Source organism: Lethenteron reissneri, chromosome 32 (genome assembly GCF_015708825.2).
Source record: "Lethenteron reissneri isolate LAM-NWPU_2019-01 chromosome 32, ASM1570882v1, whole genome shotgun sequence".
NCBI classification, from domain to species: Eukaryota; Metazoa; Chordata; class Hyperoartia; order Petromyzontiformes; family Petromyzontidae; genus Lethenteron; species Lethenteron reissneri.
The window spans coordinates 12,785,483-12,810,407 of NC_083810.1; the positions used below are offsets into that span (position 1 = coordinate 12,785,483).

At 42.6% G+C, this 24,925-nt stretch overlaps 1 protein-coding gene across 9 annotated transcripts in view; it reads left to right on the forward strand.

Annotated features, from left to right (window-relative positions):
- Nucleotides 1–15: 15 nt before the first annotated feature.
- THOC2 (THO complex subunit 2) overlaps nucleotides 16–24,925 on the forward strand; it is a 32,966-nt gene continuing 8,056 nt past the window's right edge. For 6 of the 9 annotated variants that reach the window (XR_009756004.1, XR_009756005.1, XR_009756006.1 and 3 more), the window contains exons 1-30: nucleotides 104–214; nucleotides 1,487–1,545; nucleotides 2,084–2,175; nucleotides 2,326–2,377; nucleotides 2,497–2,567; nucleotides 3,234–3,355; nucleotides 3,712–3,845; nucleotides 4,238–4,407; nucleotides 5,369–5,461; nucleotides 5,569–5,724; nucleotides 6,156–6,328; nucleotides 7,350–7,545; nucleotides 8,359–8,400; nucleotides 9,168–9,298; nucleotides 11,065–11,166; nucleotides 11,365–11,449; nucleotides 12,543–12,636; nucleotides 13,080–13,160; nucleotides 14,402–14,498; nucleotides 15,112–15,229; nucleotides 16,269–16,448; nucleotides 16,799–16,963; nucleotides 17,834–18,106; nucleotides 19,191–19,332; nucleotides 20,067–20,224; nucleotides 21,070–21,198; nucleotides 21,813–21,944; nucleotides 22,612–22,796; nucleotides 23,511–23,734; nucleotides 24,784–24,883. Coding sequence is in view for 6 of the 9 variants with exons in the window: in XM_061564038.1 (XP_061420022.1) it covers nucleotides 150–214; nucleotides 1,487–1,545; nucleotides 2,084–2,175; nucleotides 2,326–2,377; nucleotides 2,497–2,567; nucleotides 3,234–3,355; nucleotides 3,712–3,845; nucleotides 4,238–4,407; nucleotides 5,369–5,461; nucleotides 5,569–5,724; nucleotides 6,156–6,328; nucleotides 7,350–7,545; nucleotides 8,359–8,400; nucleotides 9,168–9,298; nucleotides 11,065–11,166; nucleotides 11,365–11,449; nucleotides 12,543–12,636; nucleotides 13,080–13,160; nucleotides 14,402–14,498; nucleotides 15,112–15,229; nucleotides 16,269–16,448; nucleotides 16,799–16,963; nucleotides 17,834–18,106; nucleotides 19,191–19,332; nucleotides 20,067–20,224; nucleotides 21,070–21,198; nucleotides 21,813–21,944; nucleotides 22,612–22,796; nucleotides 23,511–23,734; nucleotides 24,784–24,883 (3,821 nt within the window). In the remaining 3 variants the exon portion in view is untranslated. Of the gene's footprint in view, nucleotides 215–1,486; nucleotides 1,546–2,083; nucleotides 2,176–2,325; nucleotides 2,378–2,496; nucleotides 2,568–3,233; nucleotides 3,356–3,711; nucleotides 3,846–4,237; nucleotides 4,408–5,368; nucleotides 5,462–5,568; nucleotides 5,725–6,155; nucleotides 6,329–7,349; nucleotides 7,546–8,358; nucleotides 8,401–9,167; nucleotides 9,299–11,064; nucleotides 11,167–11,364; nucleotides 11,450–12,542; nucleotides 12,637–13,079; nucleotides 13,161–14,401; nucleotides 14,499–15,111; nucleotides 15,230–16,268; nucleotides 16,449–16,798; nucleotides 16,964–17,833; nucleotides 18,107–19,190; nucleotides 19,333–20,066; nucleotides 20,225–21,069; nucleotides 21,199–21,812; nucleotides 21,945–22,611; nucleotides 22,797–23,510; nucleotides 23,735–24,783; nucleotides 24,884–24,925 lie in introns of all 9 variants that reach the window. The other 3 variants (XM_061564043.1, XM_061564042.1, XM_061564040.1) reach the window with 3 other exon arrangements.

Consider the following 24,925-nt stretch of genomic DNA (forward strand, 5'->3'; position numbering starts at 1 on the left):
CACCCCAACTGAGCTATGCCCAAATATGGTGTTGCCATCCAAAACAGACGCGTCACGGCTGCGCGAGGTCAACCAACGGAAGTTGCGTCACGACCCATCGGGTTAACATCCGGGTACTGCGGTCGTGGTGGGGGGGGGGGTTGCTCAAGATGGCGGCGGCGTTGTGCACTCCCGACATTTGTAGGAGCTGGGATAAAGGCGGGCGGTCTGACTTGTGAGTTTCCTTTTAAATCGGCAATCGCAACGGTTTAAAGCCGGCGAGCCTCGCCACCCCCGTCCGTACGTGGAGAATGTTTTTTTTGGGGAGGGGGACCCACGCGCGCGCATTCCGAGTGTATAAAAGGAGGCGGGCGAATGGCGGGGTGGTGTGCGCCTTAGGCGAGCGGGAGGCTGAGTCGTGGCCAAGGCCTCGGCATTAGTGACAATAACGACGAAGAATTCGTGTTGTTTAAACTGTTTTTGATGCGCAAAGTGAGGGGCGCTATAAACAGTTTGTGTAAATGTCGGAAACGGATAACATTGAAGAGTTATCAAACGGTTTCAAGTTTGTGGACGATTGCAAATGTTAAAACTGACATTTAAAACAAAAAAATGGAAGGTAGTTTGCATTAAAAACAAAAGCAGTTGACGCACAAACATGTAACGTAACAATAGAAGTTAACTTTTCTAAACGTTTCATGGTGCATGAAATTAATAATGAAAACAGGTAATTTAAAGTGCGCTGACTTTACATGTACAGCTACTAAAATCATTGTTACATTTTACAAAATAAAACTCGCCTTACAGTGCACTAAGCACATGCTTGTGGAATGTGTCAGGCTTGCACTAAATGGTTAAGCTATCGCTCCTGGTTGGGAAAAATGAACGCAGCGTAGAATCCAAAGAAGATTCCCTCATGAAGTGGGGAAGACATTACCACCGCCAGCATTTTACCCTGAACTCCTACTCGAGCGCTTATTACACGTGTTGACACGTAGCAGATATGTAATGCCCCTTGTCGCCAATTAGACGTTGTACCTGAAACAGTAAAGCAATTTAGTGAGGCGGATTTTAGTAAACCGTGAAACGAGGCGGAAACGATTTATTTCGAGACGGTTTATGAAGACGGTTAACTTGTTTTTGCAAAAAAAGTTGCAAGGACTTAAATTAAGGTATCATGCAACGGGGCGACGTATCCGGTGGCGTGGAAGCTGTGGTATGCGTTATACAGTCTTTATTGACGGTGCATTATTGAAATACTGTAATATATAAGGACAATACGCATAACAGCTTTCAGCACAATGTCACTTAAGGCAAACAATACCCACTACTAGATGTTTTCAACCAGTAATTCCGTAAGGCAGTGGTAATCACAACGGGGTCAACTATTGTCCCCGGTTAGTGGTTTGAAAGGGCACTTCCGGATGCGTTGACACTATACTGTATAGCTGCAAATGCAACCTTCCCGTTTGATCAATGGAGTGCTTTTTCACTTGTCATGTTGCAGCTTGAAGCTGTGCCGGAACCTCTCGGAAGATGGGAACGCAAGCGACACATCTGTCAAAGGTGCTCAATCTTTAATTTTTTTTTCTATTCCAATATGATTGGTTCCAACTCTGGCGTGGCATTTGCTTGAGGACATGGACAGAGTCAAGGCACGTGAACCCATTACGGACTTTCAATTCTCGGCCTCGTGCGTAATAACTGTAGTCTGTGACCCGAATGGCCCTTAAATATATGTTCCGTGTTGTGTTTGTTACGTGAGGATGTGCCTCGTATGCGAAGTGTACTTTTACGCGCAGTGTCGTCTGAAGCAGACATTCGACGCTGGGTCTTTGGTTCACAACCTTCACAAAGGATTTTATCAATGAAAACATGAAAGATACAAACATAACTGTTTCAGAGAGATATGTGCCCAGCTGTCGTTTGAGTAAAGAATACCTAGTGGAACCCCTTGTGAGCCTTCTGCAATCTATGATGGGTCACAGACCGATATTCTCTTAACATAGTTTGTATAATTCCAGTAGTTGTATTTCGGACAAAGCGTTATTTTCTCTTGACTGAATTACTTGAGCGTAATTATTGTCTTGATATTATTCCACAGACATCCGCCGTGCCCTATACGAGCTGGTCTCTAACGTCATTAAAAATACTTTGAAACTGGACCATGCTATGGGGGTACTCAGTGAGGTGCTGGTAAGTTACTTTTTATGCGATTTATGCGTTATTGTGACATGATGCAGATACCACCTATACAGCGTGTCCATTTTTATTACGTTTTAAAATAAATCACGGATATTATGCATTTCCATTCTGATTTTGTGTGTTACAATTTTACACCAACAGGACTTGAGGAATGACTTGCCATCTGTACTTGCGGATGTGTTCTGCATCCTTGGTATGTTGACCCATTATATTACAGATTGTGCACCGATTTTTTTTTTCCCACATGACAATTCATGTCTGCAATTGTTTGAAATTTTGGGAAAATATTATTCTCTCTTTGACCTCCGACAGATATTGAGACAAGCTGCCTTGAGGAGAAGGCTCAGCGTGAGCGATTTGTACAACTAGTCCAAGCATGCACTGTGAGTCCCCAGCAGCAACACATGAGCAAACATGCACACAAGCTTCTTCCCACGTAGCAACGTGACATTGAACCCTCTTACTCGTAGCTCTGTCGTATGCACTTTCATGGGCCGTCCCCTAAAACAAATTGTTACTCTGCTCAAGCAGTCGACTGTGACATAAGAGGTTCAACATACATGATGAGAATAGCATAACCAGGATACAATTTTGAAAAATATTTTTTTAAAGAAAGAGCATACGCTTGTTGTGCAGTGACGTGGGTTTTGCTTCAGACCACCTGCAGTACAAACATTGATATTAAATGTAAGATACTTAAGCTGTGACATTCCAATGTGCTTTGTTCAATATTGTTTGTGGTATAGTCCATACATTACTGGCTACTGCCTCCCTTGCTGCTGCTTGCAATACGTTGTCTAGTGAAGTAGTCTCTAAATGGACACCTGGACTTGATAAAGATCAGCTATTAACTGTTAATAAATAAAAATAGTGTATACTTAGGCACACATAATTTGTTTTAAGGAATTTGATATTCAACTGAAATTGCAGTTTTTAAAATAGATTCGTAGAACAGCTCCCAGTTAAAGGTTGTGTCATTGTACTATTCATAACACATTCCTTGTTTTAGATACATCTTCATTGTTGTTTACACTTGTGGTGTCTCATAGCCTCTGGTGTCCGAGGTGGTGTTGAAAGAGCGCCTGGACCCAGAGACACTGGAGACGTTGGGTCTAATCAAACAGGCCTCCCAGTTCAACCAAAAATCTGTGAAGATCAAAACCAAACTCTTGTAAGTGCCCCCACCATCTGAGCTGCACTACAACTTCACTTTATAACTTCGTTGTGGCCTGGCCCCATTTCACAAGTTATGTTATGTCTAATCCGGTGCATGATGCAAACTAGTACGCTAATTTACCCATTACAGAGCGGTTATGACAATCATATGTCCCTAGATATAGTGCAATATTTGTTGCGTTTCAACAAATATACGTGCATTTTTTTACACACTTGATCTTCCATTCTGACACTTCAGTGATGTCGTCATGCTGACATTACTCTTCAAGGACATGGCAGTCCTTTTGACGTAGCTGCTTTGAAACATAAAGGCACTTGGGTTGTAAGCTTGCTTTTCTCACTCGCTTACAGTTACAAGCAACAGAAGTTCAACCTCCTGCGAGAAGAGAATGAGGGATATGGGAAGCTGTTCACTGAGCTGTGTCAGGACTTGTCTGGGATCATCACGAGTGACATTATGCTGGAGAGCATCAAGTCCCTTATTGGTGAGACCTTCATAATTGGTATCTGCTTGTTAGCTGTGTGTATTTGAATCATCTGTCTAACCCAAATCGTGTTTTTATAAAGCTTGTTTTTTTCTTGTTATGTCAAAATTTACCCCAGAATTCTATTCATTGTCATGGTTTGGGCTAAATTCTGTTTGGGATTTTTGTCTTAATATCTCGATTGTAGAGTCTATTGTTTGTACTATCCCATCTGTCTTTTTATATGCTTATATAATTCTACATATTTATAATAAGTGTCGGAGTCCATTTTTACTAAATAGTTTTTCAATCAAACATAGTGCCGTAATACAATTTCATTTCAAAATCTATTCAGGCCTTCTTAACATGTGTTTGTCGACTGTATCAACTGCGTCTTGGCGGTGACATTCCAGGCTGCTTTAACCTGGACCCCAATCGCGTGCTGGATCTTGTACTTGAGGCATTCGAATGCCGGCCTGAGTACGCGCAAGAATTTTATCTCCCTCTGCTGGAGTCCTACATGAACACGTGCGAGCCACAGACACTCTGCCACGTCCTTGGGTTCAAGTTCCACTTTTACCAGGTTGGTGTAAAGGCCTCAGTTTTGTTCATTACTCTAAAAACTCAACTGTAACTTGCATGGTTTGTGCTTTTATTTGTAATTGTGTTATTTGTAATTGTTGTCAATACTTGGCTGGTGACAGACGTTTTGTGCCGATGCCAGGGTTTAAAGTTTGGTTGTGGAATGAGCACAGTTTTCTGACAGACATTTTTTTTATTTGTTAGACTAAATCTATGAGCTGGCCAGGTGCTTCAGGGCTTAATGCCATGTTGGCTGCCACTACCGAGATTCTATATTGCACTCCAATCAATGACCTGTGGTTAAACCAGCTTGATTGTAGTAGAATATATGGTTTTAGTCTGGTCATCTGTGACCACATCACATCATTACATATATTTTGGAGCCTAGTATTTAAAAAAAATGTATTTATTGTCGTGTAACGAAGTCCTTCATAGCAGGGCATGCGAGAAGGTGCACCACCTATAGTTTGTATAACAGCCAATTCAAGAGACAACACGAGTTCTCTGATTTTATCTTCCAGAAACCCTTTCCCATAGTTGTATAATTATATTTGAAAGTGTTTAATGGCACTGATAACAATTGTAAAATGGACAAATGAATTAATAACTGTCTTCAAGTGAAATCAAACTCTTTAGTCACTCAAATATATTTATCATGTGTCTCCTTTGAGAAATGTTTTGGCCTTTGCCTAGTTATATGGTGGGAGTAGTGTTGCAGTGATTAACATTGTGCGATGAACAAGGTATCAATCAGCAATCAGAGTTCGATTCCTGGCCTCATTTTCTAACAGCAGTGGCAAGTGACATTGGAACCAGTCTTGACCCCCCCCCCGACCCATTACTTACGGAGCAGCATGGTGAAGTATGGTCAAGCAACCCCTATGACTAACAGCATGGGGAGACCGTCATAACTTATATTTACTTGTTTTTAAAAAGGCTTTGTATTTTTGTGTTCTCATTAGGAACCAAATGGAGAGACGCCACAGTCTCTGTACCGTGTGGCAGCCCTGCTGCTGCAGAGTGAGCTGATCGACTTGGAAGACCTCTATGTGCACGTAAGTGCCCGATAAACATTCACCCGCTTCTGCTCTGTGCCCCCCATCCTTTATAGCCCTGTGCTCACGGTTAATTTTGCTTCTCGCTCCAAAACTTTTTCACGCAGCTCCTGCCCGTGGACAGCGAGATGGTTGAGCAGCACAAGCGGGAGTTTGCCGAAGTCCGGCAACTCTTCCGCAAGATGAACATGGTCGTGCTGCCCACCGACAAGCCTGAGGAGAAGGAGAAGGAAAAGGACAAGGAGGACGAGCCGAAAGAAAAGGTACTTTCATTTGTGAATCTTCCTGATTTCTCTTGATCATGCTCGAATGTTTGCATGTGAATACGGACACTCGGTGCGTTTGTGTCGTTACAAACAATGTGCGGTATGTGACCACATAACCCGGAATGCGTCCCCACTCATCAGAGCATAGAAGCTCAGAAAGGTCCAGTCTGTAAAGTGCTTATATGTGTGACCATGCAAATCGAGGTTGTCTAGGACTATGGGGCTATATGGTGGGGACCAGAGGACAATGCAGCAAAATGGATTGTTGTGCTTTACTTCGAGGCTCCCCATATAATTGTTCTCCACCTTTACCAACCTGCACTTACACCACATGTGTTGAAGTATTACCAAATAACCCCACGGAGCTATACGGCGAGGGAAGGCTATGATCCACCAGTGCATAGGTTTCGTGCTTTTTTTTGTTTCAGTTGCCAGACAACCAGAAGTTGGGCCTGTTGGAGGCCTTGCTGAGGGTTGGCGACTGGCAGCACTCCCAATGCATCATGGACCGCCTGCCACCCTTCTTCACCTCATCCCAGAGGCCCATAGCTGCAGCAATGTGCCTGCTTATACACTCTACCATAGAGCCTTTGTATAGGAGGTGAGTTCACTGCAACATTCACCTGAAGAAAGACCCAACCTAAAATGAAATAGCCTTTGTAGATACAAACCAATATTGTCCTCGATGATCAGACACAAGTTTGAAACTTTGTTAGTGAGAAAAAGACAGCATCTGGCTTTTTGACATGATATTGCACATTTCACTAGATCTTCAGTGCTCTAGCATCTCTGCAGTGCAATTCAAGTGTGCCTGACCAGAATGTTTTAAGTACATTTTCTCATTAACAAGCTTCTAACGTGTTCTGGCAGCCGAGGATGTAGCATCTAGTTAAATATCGACAAGATAAAAGCATTTTCATCTTTTTACAGTTTTCTTTAAAGCTGGACAGGCTGTATTTGGGTTGCATTACATAAACCTTGGGGTCTTCCACTGTGCACACATCTGTCAGATGTAAGTTTTTGTAATATTTGTTACCTTATGTTTGGGTGTTTTTCTCCACACACATTACAAATTGCCGTCTGAGCCCATGACTTCGCTGACGTAAAGCATACTTTTCAGACATTAACTTGTGTTATTTTTCATCAATGTTATTTCTTAAAAATCTTAATTATAATCCTTTGTCTCATCAGTGCTACCACTTCCCTGTGAACTAATCTATACGGTATTTTCTTCTTCCCCAATATTTTTATCATTGTTAAGTTTATTCAATTTGTGCTCTCAGCATGACGTCATAGATTAAGGTAGTTTATTCTTAACTCTTACAGAGCAGTTAGAGAACAGCCTGTGGAAGAAATCACAGAAGTGATTACAAAATTACTTCAAGTGAACTCTTAACCACCCTAGAACCACTGCACTTTGTCACATGCTGTCGAGGGATGTTTATCACATGGCATTCGAAACGGAATATTTCTTCTTAACAGATCTATAATTTTGCCGAGTTTCGTAAAAAAAAAATCTAATTTTATTTCATGACCTTCATGCACAGTAATTTGTGATGGGGCTGAGACCGCTATGTAGTTGAAAGTTAAATAACGCGTTTAATCTTCAACGCTTCTTTCAGGTCGGGACTGCCGCGTGGAGCCAAGGGACGGCCGTTCCCGCCGCTGCAGAATCCGCGGGCGTTGCCGCTGGTGCGCTCTTTCTGGGACATGCGGCGCGACATTTTCCAGATGCTCACCTACGTCGGGCCCCACCTCAGCCACGACCCCGTGCTCTTCGCCAAGATTGTACGCCTCGGCATGGCGTTCATGAAGGAGGTGCAGAGTCCGTCCCCCCCCCCCCCCACCTTGTCCAGTAGCAGAATGCACAAAACGAAAACGCCCGCTACGCACGTTTTAATGCTAGGAGAACATGCCCTGCCTTCACATTCTGTACAAGGAACTGATAGGATGCTTACATTGTTTATTGCATGACTGAATGCTCACATGTTTTTATTGTGTAGGTGTGACTTGCGCCCCTTGTTTAGAAGGACTTTGGCAACAATTACGAGACAACAATTGACACTCTCCCCTTTAGGTCCTATTGTCACGGTTTGCAGTCAAGATCATTTTAAGATTGTAATTTCTTTTCTCATTCTATCTATTATATTTCATCCCATTTGCTGCTCTTGAATTGTTTAAACCTTTACACAAAAATATTGAAATAATTTGCATAAATCGTAAATGATAAATTATTGTACATATGATTCAATGTTTATCTCCAGAGAAGTCATTTTCAATCAATGAACTCGCATTCCTTATAGCTATCACTGTTCAATTTTATTTAATTGAAGTGATTGACGTGTCCTTTCTTGTTCATATATATATTTCATCCCATCTGCACAGAAATTTTATATTCATAAATTCATTCTGCTATGTACAGCAGTTAAAATATTTAAGGTATGCATTAAAGTCCAGTATTGGGTCATATGCATTGAGTTGTTTTGTTATCCACTGGGTGCATATAAACGCTTGAATATTTTGAGTTTATTGCTTAGCAAAGATTAACACATTTTATATGGCATGCAAAATTTTATTAAGAGTTGTATTTCATTCTTGGAGTTCAATTTGGATGTACTTTTTTATCTGCAGTATTCAGCGGATGCATCAAAATCAAGCGATAAAGAAAAATGGGTGAGCATGAAATTGCATTCATACATGATCACCTGATGACGGAGACTTGTGTTGCCTCCGAAACGTCGTGAATTTTATTATTTTATTTTTTATTAATTTTAATTTCATTTTTTACCTACGTGACTTTACCGAAAAAACTAAGAGTGTGAATCCTTGCAGTCACGAAAGCTTCAAATCTCGAAGCAGTACCTTTTTTAATTACGTGAAGTTTGATAAATATGATGTTTATAGACTGCACAGTCTCCAATTTTTAAGCTTGGAATGTTAATCAAATGTGCAGAATACATTTTAATTACAATTGACATTCCACATCTATCAAGCGTAGACCTATGAATGGTAAGGCTTAAAGTGAAAGCGGTACATGCTTGAATGCGGCATGGTTTATAGTTTCGTATGATATGTGTTTTTATTCTAAGGTAATTTCGAGTGTTTTATTCGATGAAAAGCACAATATCAATATTCTGGGTTCTTTCGATAAAGTCACATAGAAGGGAAATAAGAAAATAATATTAATATAAAACAATAAAAATTCTCACGACGTTTCGACTGCAACACAAGCAATCATCATCAAGTGTGAAATCCACAGCAAGAAAATTTGCTGTGGATTTCACGTCGTGAGAATTTTTATTGTTTTATATTTATATTATTTTATAATTTCCCTTCTACGTGACTTTACCGAAAGAACCAAGAATATTAATCCCTGCAGTCACGAAAGCTTTAAATCACAATATCAATGTTATTATTTTTGTTAAATTGTCTTGTTTCAGGAATCTCTGCTGAGTTGTTTCCTAAGTATCACGGACCAAGTACTGCTGCCTTCACTGTCACTCATGGAGTGCAATGCGTGCATCTCTGAGGAGCTGTGGGGGCTGGTGCGCTGCTTCCCCTACCAGTACAGGTTCGTCTGGCACCCTCTTACGCTATGTGTCACGTTGACAAAGACAAATAGTTCACTGCTTTAGCCCACCGGTGTGTTGAAGCCACAACATTTACAATTTGAGTACGACGTTTCGCTGGTAATTGCAACCAGCATCATCGGGCAATTCGCCAGAATGGTGAGGCTCTGCTGTGTCTCCCGTTCTGGCGAATTGCCCGATGATGCTGGTTGCAATTACCAGCGAAACGTCGTACTCAAATTGTAAATGTTGTGGCTTCAACACACCTGTGGGCTAAAGCAGTGAACTATTTGTCTTTTGTCAACGTGACACATTTTTACTGATTGGCCGTGTCGGGTGGTGGAGGGTTACGACACATTTATAAATAACGCGATCTAAACCCAAAAACGTTGATTATGAATAACATTGGTCGCGAAAGCCTACGTGTTAAACTGACAAAATGGAGTTGCTTTTGGCAAGCTTTTACCTTGCGATGGGAAGCAAAACATTTGAGATTTTCGAGGACATTTAAACACTATTTTCTTAACTTTGTTCTGGAAGTGGAGAAGGGAAAAGTGGTTTCTTTTGCATCAAATAATTTTGCTGGTACGTTCATTTAGTTTTAATAACATGGTGATGATGGTAGAAGAGTATGGAAATTCCGAATATATAATATACCAAAATGATTGGTTTATATAATGAATATATGGAAAAATAAACTATTGTATTAGTTCTAGAACTATTTCAGTCCGAGCAGTTAAATCATATGTTATCCTTGAGGAAATGGAATATGAATATCATGAGAGAAATTCAAGGATTAATATTCCTTTACTGCTGTTTTGGTAAAAATGCATCACAATGCATATGGTAGGTGGCACAAAAATGCTGTGTTTGTCTTTGTGTGTGGACTATTATAGACTAGTATTTGAGGGTTTGATATTTGTAATTCCTGCCTGCTATCTATTTTTACGAAAACATTTCAAAGAACATGGAAAAAATATTTTTTTTTAAACTGAAAATTGCATAGAAAAGCCAATTTTCCCAGGAACATTAGGGGTATTACAATGGTCTATACGCGGAACCTGTGAATTTTGGATAATTAGAGCTCTTTCCCTGACACGTAAGTAATAATTGCAGTCAATTACCAGACAAACATTTGCTGTCCATTAAATTAATGTGCCTGATTTTAAGAGATCATGCTAAATGGATTTAACTTGTGCCGTGTGATATTCCCTGCAGCTGCTTTTGAAGTTTCGCCAGTGCACTTATTTTTGTGGCAGTATGGAAGTGTATTAAAAAAAAAATCTGTAATATTGAAAGGTCCCTAAACTGAAATTTATCATTTTCAACAATGACATTTGGTCATCCATCTGGTGTTATTTATCAGCATTCTTTAGACACCCCCGTGTTGCACACTGCTTACTGGTGTCAAATTGAACAATGTTTGCAATTTCTGTGATTTTAATTTTTAAAGAGTAAGTGCACCTGAGATTTGGCCTTTGGGCATGGCAGTTGTTGTTTTGGGAGAATGCAGCCCATCAACGTAGCAACTTGTCTGCCGGCACTGAATTTATACATGAAGAAATTACGTTTTTTTACTAAAATAACTCTATTACATACTCAGTCCCAAAGCATGAGCACATGGTGTGGTGAGTTTGGTGGCAGGATGTGTGCAACCTTTAGTACATGTTTGGAGGTTTGCAGAGAATTTGGGTTGGTGATTTTGGTGCCATAGTTTGAAGATGTGTCACCCTTTCGCCATTTGCCCTCCTCTGCTGTTTCTCCCAAGGTATCGGCTTTATGGCCAGTGGAAGAACGAAACATACGCCAGCCACACACAGCTCGTGAGGATCAAAGTGCAGACCGTCGACAGATCGAAGTACCTCATGAAGTGAGTGTGTTCAGAAGGACAATATTGAGCAGTTTCAGTAGAAGCTATGCTTGTTGTTATTTGTATATGCTTAAATTCTCCTTGCATCAATGGTTTATATCATTTTTATAAATATGTTTTCTCTTGTGCGTTTTTTGTTCGTGTGATTTTGACTACAGTGCTGATTATGAATTTCCCCTGATCTACATTTCATTGCAGGCGTTTGACCAAGGAAAATGTGAAGCCTTCGGGCAGGCAGATTGGGAAACTGAGTCACAGCAACCCCACCATTCTCTTTGACTATGTAAGTTTATGTGACAACATTTTAATTGTTGTCCTTCCTCCGCATCGCCACACGATTAGCATGGTTGGCTACATTACGGTGTGCAAGAAGTTCAACATATGTACATAATTGGTAACATGCGATTATTATTTATTCAGAATTATAGGAATACTATAGCAATTTAAAGCGCTTTAAATGGCTTGTTGTGCATTTTATTATTTCCACATGATTTTATTTAGGAAAAAATTCATGCTGAAAATATATAAATGTCTGGAAAATCTTCAACACTTTGCACGACAAAACCTACTCTGTCTCGACTGGTCCTGAAAGCAGTACAATTCTGACACACCATTAAATAAGCTTGTGTGTCATTGTTTTTGTCCACATAATGTTAGTGCTCGCGTTCCGGGTGCAGAATGCTGCGCCATTGTTTTGATGCACGTTTTGCTGTCCCGGTGCTCGACAGGCAGCATGTAACGGGCGATTGCCTCCACGGCCCCTGCTGTGTGTAGACTTTGTCCGTCCACTCGGCCAGTGTAATTTGTCCCTGCACGCCCAGGCAATCGACGAGTGAGCTATGTGGGATTCGTCCACGAGTGGTTAAAATCGAGAAATATGAGGACAGGGCACCTCGACTGACCTTGCTCACAATTGCGTTATACTTCATTTGCTCTGTCTGAATGGGGTCACGGGAAATTTCTGGCTGAACATGGAGCATTCAGTCTTGACAAGGCACACAGGTTCCTTTTCGCTTGAAATGTACGGCGAGGCCGGCAGTAAGTGCTGCCATGATTGAACTCATTTTCTGTAGGAAATGATTGCACTCATTTTACAGTCCAGCTTGCATCCTATAATTGTATATTTCAGTTTTTTTGTTGCAATGGCTACTTTGATGTACAGCTTTAAATGTGCCTTTACTATGAGTGAAACAGTCAGAGTAAAATGTTTTTTATGTTTTAAAACGCTCAAAGCGCGTGAACACGTCAACTTATTGAATTTTGGTGCAGGTTCTTACGCCCTATAATTAACCCCTCAACATCTCTATCGCTTTTTGACACGTAAAAGATGTTTGCATGCCCTGTCTAACACCACTGTTTCGTATTTTTTTTTACAGATCTTATCCCAAATCCAGAAATACGACAACTTGATCAACCCAGTGGTGGACTCGCTCAAGTACCTCACCTCCCTCTCGTATGATGTGCTTGCCTGTATCCTTTTTGCACATAGGGTTTTTCATATGACCAAAGTCTAATCCTGCTGCAGTGTTGGCACTTTTACTTTGAATGCAAACTCATTTGTACAGAGTAAGCTTGTGCACAATTGATAAAAAATGTGGCACCGTTATTATTTAATGTAGACATTATTAATCACATTACTTAAGTTAATGACATTTATTTCTCACGCTTGTTTTATCAGCCATGTTTTTCATTCTATGTCTTAGCAGCTTGTATCCATTGATTAAGAAATGTCTGGAGGCACGTTAGGTATGAGTTCCTAAACAAGCATGGACAATGATGATTTTACCAGCGTTGTTGACCCTTGTTTATTTGTTTATCTTGTGAGCTAGAAAGAAACATGAGTTTAGCTACATTGTTGCTGGACAGGTTCAGTGTTTAGGAGGGAGGATGTTTTCCTTGACTGAATGCCACAGACTGTATCATAGAAGCGCTCGCGAATCCAGACAAGGAGAAGATGAAGCACGATGACACCACCATCTCCCTTTGGCTTCAAAGTAAGAATCTGCAGGAGGGATTCACAGCACACTGTGATAAACTATGTAGCCCATCATTCCAACTTGTAGAGGTAGCATTACACTCATCCGTTACCCAGTGGTGGAATCTAATGACCCGTTGTTTTGTATTTGCCGAACAGTATTTCTCCACTCTTGACTAGTATGGAAAGAAAATAGGTCAACCATCGCCAAATAACCAACCTATTTTAGTCTTTCAGGGTCCCTCATTCTCAAGAGGTGATTGACTACGTTTTGTTATGCTCAATAAAATAGAATGTGGATTGAATTACAGTTGTGCACAATTATATATATAAAATCAGTGGCATTCGATCAATGGCCCTTCAAAGTACATACATTTTCAATAACACTTAAGCTGTTTCGATTTAAATGTCATAACCCTTAAACCAGACACTCTGATTAGCACGGTTAGCTACGTGCGGTATATACAAAATTACGTCACAGCTTGCCAATAGCATTACGGAGATTTGTAAAGTTTGAGCATGATTGCTGCAAATCCGTTTCAAAAAAGCTTTTTCATATGAGATGAGAAAAAAACCCATAACGCAATATACATGATTACGTAGGGAAGTAAGCTCGTATGCTTGACGTGTACATTAGTGTTTACATGTGCATATTTCTTCATCTAATCAAGTCCCTGAGCAAGATGGATAATTATAATGATCTGACTTGCCAGCTTGTTTTTATTGTTTGTTTCTTTACCTAATCATCCTTAATTATCCTTATCTTTAATCGGCTTACACCAATTAACACTCAATATCAAGAATTTTGTGGTACTGGGCTTTTTTTTACGTTTGCTGCTCCTTTGCAAGTGCCATGTTCTGAACTCTCATCCATCATCATCACTCTTATGAGTGTAGCTACCAAAACACGACTTCTCAACTGGATTCTAGATTTGAAGCTTCTAGATTTTAAGCTTTCGTGACTGCAAGGATTCATACTCTTAGTTTATTCGGTAAAGTCACGTAGGTAAAAAATGAAATTAAAATTAATAAAAAATAAAATAATAATAAATCATGACGTTTCGGAGGCAACACAAGTCTCCGTCATCAGGTGGGACCGTCACAGCCAGATTTTCTGTATCAAGTGAGGCAGGGATTCCAAGATGCAAGTTCTTAAATACCAGTTAAGGGGGAGCTTTGCCCACTCACATTATCGTGTGTTATGCAGCTCCTCCAGCTTGGTGCAGGGGTGAGCAGGAACCTGTGTGGGTTGTTTTACAGGTCTCGCAAGCTTTTGTGGAGCTGTTTTTCGCAAGTACCCAATAGAGCTCACTGGCCTCCTGCAGTACGTGGCCAACCAGCTCAAGGCTGGGAAGAGGTAAGCATCCGTATGGTGCGACTGATGTCGATATTTATCATGGAGATATTGATACCAAGCCCACAGCCTCAATCAAAACATGGTGTTTTTACACCGCTGCTTGTATTTTATCACTTGCAATGCAATCCAGTGGGAATTTTAATTGTAATCAGAACTTAAGATACTTTACATGTAGTGGAAGACAACTTGTGATATTTTTGTTTTTAATTGTTGAGAAAAAATATGATCTTTAATTGGAAGTAAAACTAGTGTAAACACATGGGCTACTTAAATATTCAAGCTGCTGCTTGTAGCCTTTAAAACCATTGCCAAACCAGTTAAAATATTCAACTTAACATACATTTTAAGATACGCAATTAATGCATGAAGTAAAAAAATGGCGCGTGAGCGTTAGTCAACATTTTTGTGATGCAAGTTTGTTAGGAGTGGGAAGCACAGGTGGTGCATCATTCATCTCAGTCAGTTTACCCACAACACCTGGGTCTGTCTTATGACCTGCCAGCGAACCTTTGAAACTTCACGTGGCCTCTACTTGTTACCTAGCCTGGCACAAGCGCTGTGATGTCACTTCGTGGAAAATAGCGGCCGCTTTGTTGCTCCGTGTGCCTCGCAGTTTTGACCTGCTGATACTCAAAGAGGTGGTGCAGAAGATGGCCGGCATCGAGATCACGGAGGAGATCACCAACGAGCAGCTGGAGGCGATGGCCGGGGGAGAGCTCCTCCGAGCCGAGGTGAGGAGGGGCAGCCGCGAACCCCATCATTCACGGAGGGCTTTAATCTAAACCCCAGGAGATGGATAATGAATGATTCAGCGCTGGAGTCTCCTGCCGTGCGTTTCAAGCCAAGTTTGTTAAGAGCATTAACTGACAATGCTGTTTTATGCACACACGACCCGATTGATGTGCTGCGAAACTTTTATTGGTGATTTGCTTCCATCACTGGCAATGAGGCAAATTGATAAGTAGGAGAAAATTTTGTGGATTCTGTCCTAAAGAATGAGAAACAGCGCAGTTACCCCCCCCCCCCCCCCCCCATGTGACGCGGTGACAATGACTGATGATTGACATCATAAATCTAGATTCACCTCGACCTTGGCTCAAGGTGAGCAGGGAGAACGTTATTATTAGGACAAATTGCACAGCACCCTGTGCTTGTTTTTGAACCTTGTGTGTGAAATTGATTCATGGAAATTATCCATTGTATGCTAATTGTATATTCAATGAAGAATGAAGTCATTCGTCGGTCATCAAGTTTTGAGCTTATTTTGTTTAAACAGGTGAGAATGCAAGACATCAGGAAAGTCTCATTTACAAGAGTAACCTAGGGCATGAGTCTGCCAGTAGGGGCAATGATTGCTATGCATATTCCAAATTGAGTAATTTGCAGGTAATTTTCGAATTAGGCAGATTTGGGCCCTGGCACACAATGGCCTTCTATTGCAAATTACATCAGCTGATCTTTAACGTCCACTGTGAGTGAAGCTGATGGAGTGTAGCATTATTATGGTTATTAAACACGCAATAATCAGGCTACCACTGTATTCAAACCACGAGCCTCTGCAGCAAGCGGCGAACACTCTACTGGTCGACCTTGTTACGGCCCTAGTAAATAGTGGCATTTCTAATAAACACTTGTTTTTAGTATTACATCAAATACAGTAAAGAAAATGTTGCTAGGTTATGACACTTTCATTATGGCGAAATTAAAGCTACATATAATACAGTGACAGTCACAGTGACGCTTGACTTGTGTGTGCATGTGCTCCTGCAGGGTGGCTACTTTGGGCAGATCAGGAACACGAAGAAATCGTCGCAGCGTCTCAAGGACGCCCTGCTGGACCACGACCTGGCGCTACCGCTTTGCCTGCTCATGGCGCAGCAACGCAATGGCGTCGTCTTCCACGAGGGCGGCGCCAAGCACCTCAAGCTCGTCGGCAAGCTCTACGACCAGGTGCGATCCGCACACATTTCACTGCCACATACACATTTGATGCTGCTGTTACAGTTAACTCTTGATTTGTTTCGTGTTTGGTCCAGCACGTGAAAAATTTTATAATACATGGAAAATGTGACATTCCCCACCCATTCGCACATTTATGTTGATAGCTGAGTGACCGAAGGCTTAAATGAAAACTTTATTAATGTTGCTCTGTTGCAATAATTTACCAGTCTGAGGTGCCTCTGAGCAACCACAGAACTGCTAGTAACTTCCCTGCTCTGCTGGCCCAGCGAACACATTGCGTAGCCACGGTCTGCAAACACACGTGTGCATCATGACACGGATTCTGTTTTCCACGACAGTGCCATGACACGCTTGTGCAGTTTGGAGGATTCCTGGCATCCAACATGAGCACGGAGGACTACGTTCGACGCATGGCGCCCATCGACATGCTGTGCCTGCAGTTTCACGCGCCGCACGACGCTGCCTTTTTCCTTTGCAGGCCGATGTACGCACACCAGATCATGGTGAGTGTTCGAAAATTCATCTATCTGTCCTTTCATCATCCTTAGTCATGATCAGTCCACTGCTGGATGAAGGCTTCACCAAGCTGTTGGCATCTCTCACAATACAGCGATGCGACAATCCATCTAGCATCTGCATACGAGTTAATCCTTTATTTCCATCTCCGTGATAGACATCCTCTTGGGCACGTGAACCTCCCTTGGTTGCCATCTAGGGCGGGAATATTCTTACGTACAATAATAGTGGAATTTTGCATTTATTAATCAATTATTATTGATTATTTAGCTTCTGGCATGTGGATAATTGGCATTTGTAAGAGTCAATGTTTATGATAAACTTTCCTTGCATTGTGGAGATCCCTTTGCAAAATAGCTGGTTACATAATGTCTGATGCACTGCACATGAATAATAACAGGTTTACTACCACTGATGATAATCAGCTCAGAAAAGCAATATATTCACAACCAGTTTATTTAAGAACTGTGGGTTGTTGCAAGTTGCCTGGTGAAATTGTCATGATGAAATGTAATGTAAACACAATACTAATGTCATTTTATAAATATGCTAAAAGAAAGTGATGGTTTGGTTCACCAAGGATGATGATTTTATATGTTATTAGTGTTAGCCGCGAGACTTAAAGCAATTTAGAATGTCAGGCTGCCCTAGGAAGTAAAACCAAATTATCTCTGAGATGTACATTTTGAGTGGCCAAATTATACAGATTTATTTTGTTCATATTTTTTACTTGGCAATATCTGTGCCAAATCTCAGTCGTGTAACTGTTCTAGAACACTATTAGCGTTGCATCAGTCACTCGGGCGCGATCGTCTATTTTATCTCGCTTGCATCCCTCGCCCTGTGTCCGCCATCAGTCCAAGTACGAGGAGCTCAAGAAGGCAGACAAAGGCAACAAACTGAACAAGACACAGCGTTACATCCAAGCGAGCATGGCGGTGATGAGCCCCGTGCAGGAGGCGGTGACAGCGCTTCACCCGACGCGCGTCTGGGAGGACATCAGCCCACAGTTCTATGGCACCTTCTGGACGCTCAGCATGTATGACCTGTCGGTGCCCACGGCGAGCTACGAGCGCGAGGTCGGCAAGCTCAGGGCACAGTTGCGCGCCATCGACGACACGCAGGACATGGTGCGTGGCTTTCACAGCGTAACGGAGGATGGTGTGCGTTCATCGATGATGTTAAGCTTTTTAAAGTGTATGGTCCTCTTGACTGCGGCTGGTGTTGGACCACTACCCCAGACCGTAATTCCTCTTGTCGTATGAGTCAGTGGAAGTCGAATGGTTGGTGGATTTTGGTGTATGCCCCAAACTCGCTGGACTGCATGGTAGGCAGGAGTTGGAAGTACAACCATTGGGCTGGTGAATCAGTTGATTATTTGTATTTATTATCTTGCTTGTGTTTGCCCAAGAAAGCCTCACAGAGTCTCAACACTTTTTTAGGAGGGCCCTGACAAGTTTTACCAGTGGGAGACGATGTTTATACGTGTAATTGATGTAATGTGCAGATAGTTTTTCAGCATTGGGATGTTTGGCCACTATCGGTTACATTGTAAGTTTTCTTTGCTATGGGACACAACTGGAGAACTTGGAAGAAAGTCCTGCAGAACAGGGGGAGAACACAAAACTCTGCACTGAAAGGTGCCCGAGTCAGGAGTCAAACCCCCCAGGTCCTTACTTTGAGGCACAAGTTACCATTACGCCACCCAGTGGATCTTTGTTATTTCGTGTTTGCGGTGTACTCCAGTTTGCTCCAACTGAAAAAACACTGCTTTGGGAAGACATTTACTGAAGATCAAAAGCAGGACCTACTGAAAAAAGTTAATACTCAGCGAGGTTTTTTTGGAGAAAGTAAATGCTTCTAATTCTCATAAGTGACTCAAATTATTCCCAAATTGCTTAACATTTCAACTATGCTCGGTTAATTCACCTCATTTAGATTAACCATTGCAAAGGGGATGTGAATCAGGGGGAATACATTTTGCTGTTTGGTTGCAAGCAGCTTTTAATTTGTTTTTAAGGCTTGTATAACCAAATGTACACAATGACAGTGGTGCACATTGAATTTTCTCTGCATTATTGCAGACAATGTTCTGTGATAACTCCCTTTATTGGCAAGCAAGCCGACCGCGAGACTACACAGAGCTGCCTGAATATTAAAGCAAGCAAATCATTTCGTCGGCTGACTGGCGCTTTCCCGCGTTTGACTCCGCAGCCTCCAAACAAGAAGAAGAAGGAAAAGGAGCGGTGCATGGCACTGGTGGACAAGCTGAACGACGAAGAGAAGAAGCAACAAGAACACGGGAATCGAGTGCTGATTCGGCTACGGCAGGAGAAGGACAATTGGTTCCTTGCAAGTACGACACGCTCCTCTTGCCCTCAGCACGACGCGCACGCAAAATGCCAGGCTCTTGACTTCAGCCTTACCAAGACTAAATTTCGATTTAGAGCTTTCGTGACTGCAGGGATTCATCTTCTTGGTTCTTTTGGTAAAGTCACGTAGAAGGGAAATAATACAATAATAAAAATACAATTTTAAATAATGTTTTAATTTTATTATTTCCCTTCTACGTGACCTTCCCAAGACTGTCAAAATTACAAGATATTGTTGGCTAAAAGCTTTCCGCACCTCTATTACACAAAGCATTTAAGTCTATTGAAATATTAAAGTGTTGTTTACAAATAGTGTTTTTTCTGTTATGGACATGATGCCATGAGATTAAATTTGCATGCAGGAACTCTTAGAGCAAGCTTGTGCACCACCTCGTATCAGATTAATTTCCCTGGAAGATGACATCACAGAAACACTTGTGAAGTCAATTCAATAGGCCCAAACTTATGAGAGGCATACCTCTTGTATGCCCTGCTAAGAGTGTTCTTTGCATGCTGGAGTTATTGAAAGCCCTAATTTAATACATTTTTCAGTACATTAATTTATGTATTTGAGGCTTCAAACCTCAATTATTTAACCATGGGAGACTGCTCATGTTAAAATGCAAGGAGCTTCGCTCTACTGGCTTTTCATGGTGTTATAATTCTCTCTTGATTTTGACTGTTCCTCACCCACAACTTTTTCCCTGCCGCTTTACAGAGTCAACGAAGAATGAGACCATCACGAAGTTCCTGCAGCTGTGCGTTTTCCCGCGCTGCATCTTCACGTCGAGCGACGCAGTCTACTGCGCCAAGTTTGTGGAACTCGTGCACCAGCTCAGGACCAACAACTTCTCCACACTGCTGTGCTACGACCGGGTACTTCTGCAAGAGCACTTGTGCCAATCACGCTGCACAATGGATAACCCACTGAGAAAATTAAATTTTTGTACACATGATGATTGCGAAACATGTCCCATGTTAACACAGGGCACTGATTCAAAGGAGATATTTCTCTCAACTTATAAATCATATTCTTAGATGTGCAATTTGTTGCATGTATCTTGAGCGGGAGAATCGATTTTAAGCAGAACCGTTACACACCAGTGCACGCATAAAACTTGCATTGTTGCAGCCCTTGACCAATCCTCTGCTGGATGAAGGCCTCTCCACGACATGTTGATCGTGTGGGGTTACTTTACTATCAGTCACCAGGCTGGTCAGAGTTGATGAAGGGAGGACCTCAGTGTTCAGATATCACTCGCCACTGATGTTAACTGTGGCTAACAAACTCAGGACACCAGGTGAAAAATTTAAATAAATTAAATCACGACGTATCTTGCGCAACACAAGCGTCCTTCAGGTGGGGACAACTTAGCGAAAGCACAACGCTTAATTTATTTAGCGAAAGCACGCCGCTTAAGTGTGTGACACACTTGTGTTGCGCCCGAAACGTCATGATTTAATTTATTTACACTTTTTTACCTACGTGACTTTACCGAAAAAACCAAAGAGTATGAATCCTTGCAGTCACGAAAACTTCTAATCTAGAATCAGGTCACCAGGTTCACCACAGTACAGCACGTGAACCACTGCGGGACGGCTCCATCTGTGCAATCTCATGTTTTTTTCTGCACTAAGTGTGTCACTTGCGAAGAGACGAAGTTGGTGCATTTCACTCATCTACAAGCAAGCCGAATAATCTTTTACGTTTGTCGCGCCAGGTCTTCTCGGACATCATCTACACAGTGGCGAGCTGCACGGAGAACGAGGCGAGTCGCTACGGGCGCTTCTTGTGCAGCATGCTGGACACGGTGACGCGCTGGCACCGCGACCGCGCCATCTACGACAAGGTGAAGCGCAGGGCGGCGGGCTTTGTGTTATTAAAAACATCCATCAAAAACGTAGGGGAAAAGGTCTGCGCCGCTTGAAATCGCACCCCAGTCGCTGTCAACCGGGTTCACCCCTACCTTTTCATGTACTTTTAACTCGCTTGTCTGGGTTTGGAATGGTTAGTAATGCTCCACGCTTTGCCCTACGGAGTGTGGTATGTCACGGCGGATTATTGGAAGTGTGCTCGGTATTGATGATGTGTGTAATGTGCTCGTGGAAGGTCGAGACATTTTTACACTCCTTGCTGCCTTGACCGAGTCCAGTGCACTAACCTGTATGCCATGGTAATTCACTTCATTAATAGTAAAACAATCCAGTTAGCTTGCAACAACACTCTTTATTAAAGGCATACAAAAGAGCCTATGAGAGATTTTCCCCGAGTGTGGATGAGGAGTGATGTATTGCCTTGGAAATTCTGTGACATGAGCTGATGTATTGCTCGCTGCAAGGGGTTCCAAATGGATATTTATTTTTATCTCGAGACGTGTTGCTCGTGGGACAATTTGAAATATAAAATTGGAGATGAAGCATGAATGCGGTCAAATGTAAAATTAGTTTCATTATTCTCCGTCAGGAATGCGGGAGCTTCCCCGGGTTCATCACGATCCTGCGGGCCGTGGGCTCGGACGGCGCCAACAAAGCGGACCATCTGGACTACGAGAACTTCCGCCACGTCGTCTACAAGTGGCACTACAAGCTCACAAAGGTGGGCGTGTGTTGCCCCTTCGCGTGGCCCCTGAGTGTACCATGGATCCTCGCCCACCTTGCCCACCTCACGATTGCATCGAACTCCTGTCGCCAGATCCACATCGCAGTGTGATAACAACGGCACCAGTGCTCCGCTAGCCGACCGATGATTGGAATTTTTGCGTGAGTTATTTTAGGAAGTAACATGAGGCCATATAACATTTGCATCGTGCAAAAGTGCGAATTACCAAGTTTGCTATTTGTATATGTATGTATGTTGAATTTCTTTCATGCCGTACGTAGCCAACCGTGCTAATCCGGCCAGATTGGTACATGGTTAGAATAAGCAATTAGCAATCAGAAGATTGCGAGTTTCAATCTTGGCCAGGAGTTGACTCGGCTGTTCTTCCTTCTGGTGTCGGTAAAATGGACACCACTGGGGGATTTAATTGTCAGTGGTTTTCCTTCACGTAATTTTATTTCATTCGAGATATTGAATATGCATTGTATTGCCTTTATAAAATGTCCATTAGACTTATTTTCCTGCCATCTCGTGCACGATATGCAGGATTGTGAAATTTCACTCCCTCTGTAATGGTCAGTTCTAATCAATGAATAGTTACATAATGATTCGTGCGTGTGAATGATGTTAAAAATACGAATCGGTTGTTGAATTTCTCCCACAGGCATCGGTGAACTGTCTGGAGACGGGCGAGTACACGCACATCCGCAACATCCTCATTGTGCTCACCAAGATCCTGCCCTTCTACCCCAAAGTGCTGAACCTGGGCCAGGCACTGGAGCGTCGCGTGCAGAAGATTTGCCAGGATGAGAAGGAGAAACGGCCCGACCTCTACGCTCTCGCCATGGGGTAACGGTGACCTTGGTCGGCCAAAAGACTGATGGCTCGTGGGGAAAAAATATTCCTTTGGCTTACAAATCAAAACGTATATATGCGTAGGCACAGTCGTCATCGTAGGCATCTACTAATTTGATAATGTATTGCAGTGACTAAAAATTTTAACAGTGGCCATTATACGTATTCTGAAAACATAAGGCATAAAACTTAACATTGTGATTCATGTAGAGGATATTGTACATCGACAATATTAAATGATCCTTATAATCGGAAACCTGACCAATTAGTTTATGACTAGCCAAGTTGTGAAAACCTTGCTTGTGAAAATCTTGGCACATAATTGTTTTTACCTGGCAGTGGTTTGGGATCACAAGGATGAATGGTAAATAATCACGGCTAGTCGATTCTTCAGTGCTCCTTTAAATATTTTGTCTTAAGCGTTAGAAAAAAAACATGTGCACAACTAACAGGACAACTCGGCCCTGTCAATGAATGACGGTGTCATTGTTCTTTATAGCTTTTCATTTGCCGTCCATAAGGCATTAGTGGTGATGTCCCGATTATTTGGTGGTCGGCCTTTTCGGTTAGCAGAGCCTCCACATCCTTCACCTCCTCTCGGGTTGCACTACTGCGCAACCGCACGCCGAACCCGAACCGCACCTTTCCCTCTCGCCCCCGCCCGCCACCACTCCCCCGGCTCTAAACTTGGCGTGACGTGATTGGCAGCTACTCGGGGCAGCTGAAAAGCAAGAAGGTGGCCATGGTGCCCGAGAACGACTTCCACCACAAGGAGCCGCCCAAGGCGGCGGGCACCCCCTCCTCCACGCCGACCACGCACAGCTCGTCCACCAGCCCCGCGCAGGCCAACGGGCAGTCGAACGAGGGCCACGGCACCGCGCACAACATGACCACGGGCGGCCGCGCGGACGACGGCAGCCAGGGAGATGGAGGTGAGCCCCGCCCCCCTGCAGACTCGCCCAACATTGGTGGATTTTAAGAAATGTTTGGGAGGTGACCGGGTGACTCGGGTCAGGATGGTTGAGTTGGCACCGCTGAGGTCCTGTCTCGGAATCCAGGTGGCGGTCTATGATTAAACCAGGATTCCCAAGTGTAGCGAGTTGATGGTCTCAGTCCTGTTACCAATGACTACACCAAAAAACCATCCCGGCAAACCATTTTCTCTTGCGAGTTTAGCTCTTGCGATTTCGTGCCAAATTTATTGAGGCACAGTTCATCGATCGCACCCCTGTGGTTCAACCATTTGCGGTTGACCGCGAGATTCCTGTATGCGTCGTAGCTGTTTTGCTCGCGATGATGCTACCGCAGAAGAACACGCGTGTACTATCTTGTCTCCATCGAGTTTTCCCAAGCGGCTCATCGTGGGTCCCAGGTCACGTGGTGTTTCCAGCCTCCAGTGAGGCAGTGAGGTTCAGCCGTGTGATTTTTCTTCTTGTAGTGAACAGTCGAGTATTTTACACTACAGTATTGTACACTACATTCATTATTTTTATTTGATACATTTACCATACAAGTTATAACACTTTAATTCAGAATACTTCCTGTCTGAATGTAGGGTAACATAAAAAAGAAGGTGTATTACAAACCGTGAACCAAACCCCACTTTTCCCATATGCCTTTGAGTTTGCGGATCACCGATTTGGTGATTTCGGCTATTTTCAAGAACATAACCCTTGCGATGGAAAGTATTTGCTGTGTATTAATTTCACTACACTTTAGAGTTCATAAAATAAAAGAAGCCCATATCGGCCATTTAGGCAGTTGGGGTGACACCCATGTTATGTGCGAGAGGAAGAAGGGGCAGCATCACCTCTGCCTTACAGCACTCCTTTTTGCATAGACATGGAGGTCGCCTCGCTGAATGTAGCTAATTGCGTGTAAACACACAAGAAGCGCGCAATAGATGTTTTAAATATTGACTGCATGTAAAGGTGCATTGCATGTTGTATAATAATTGTATGTTTGTACTCGCCACTTGCAGAGAAATCCAAGGACAAGCTGTCCAGTGGTGGGAAACCCACGGGGAAAAGTAGCAGCTCTATGGCTGGAAAGGCAGCAGGAAATGGGAGTAACTCCACCAGGTGAGTTTTCATTTGAAGGCGTTTGCTTAATGGGATCCCGGG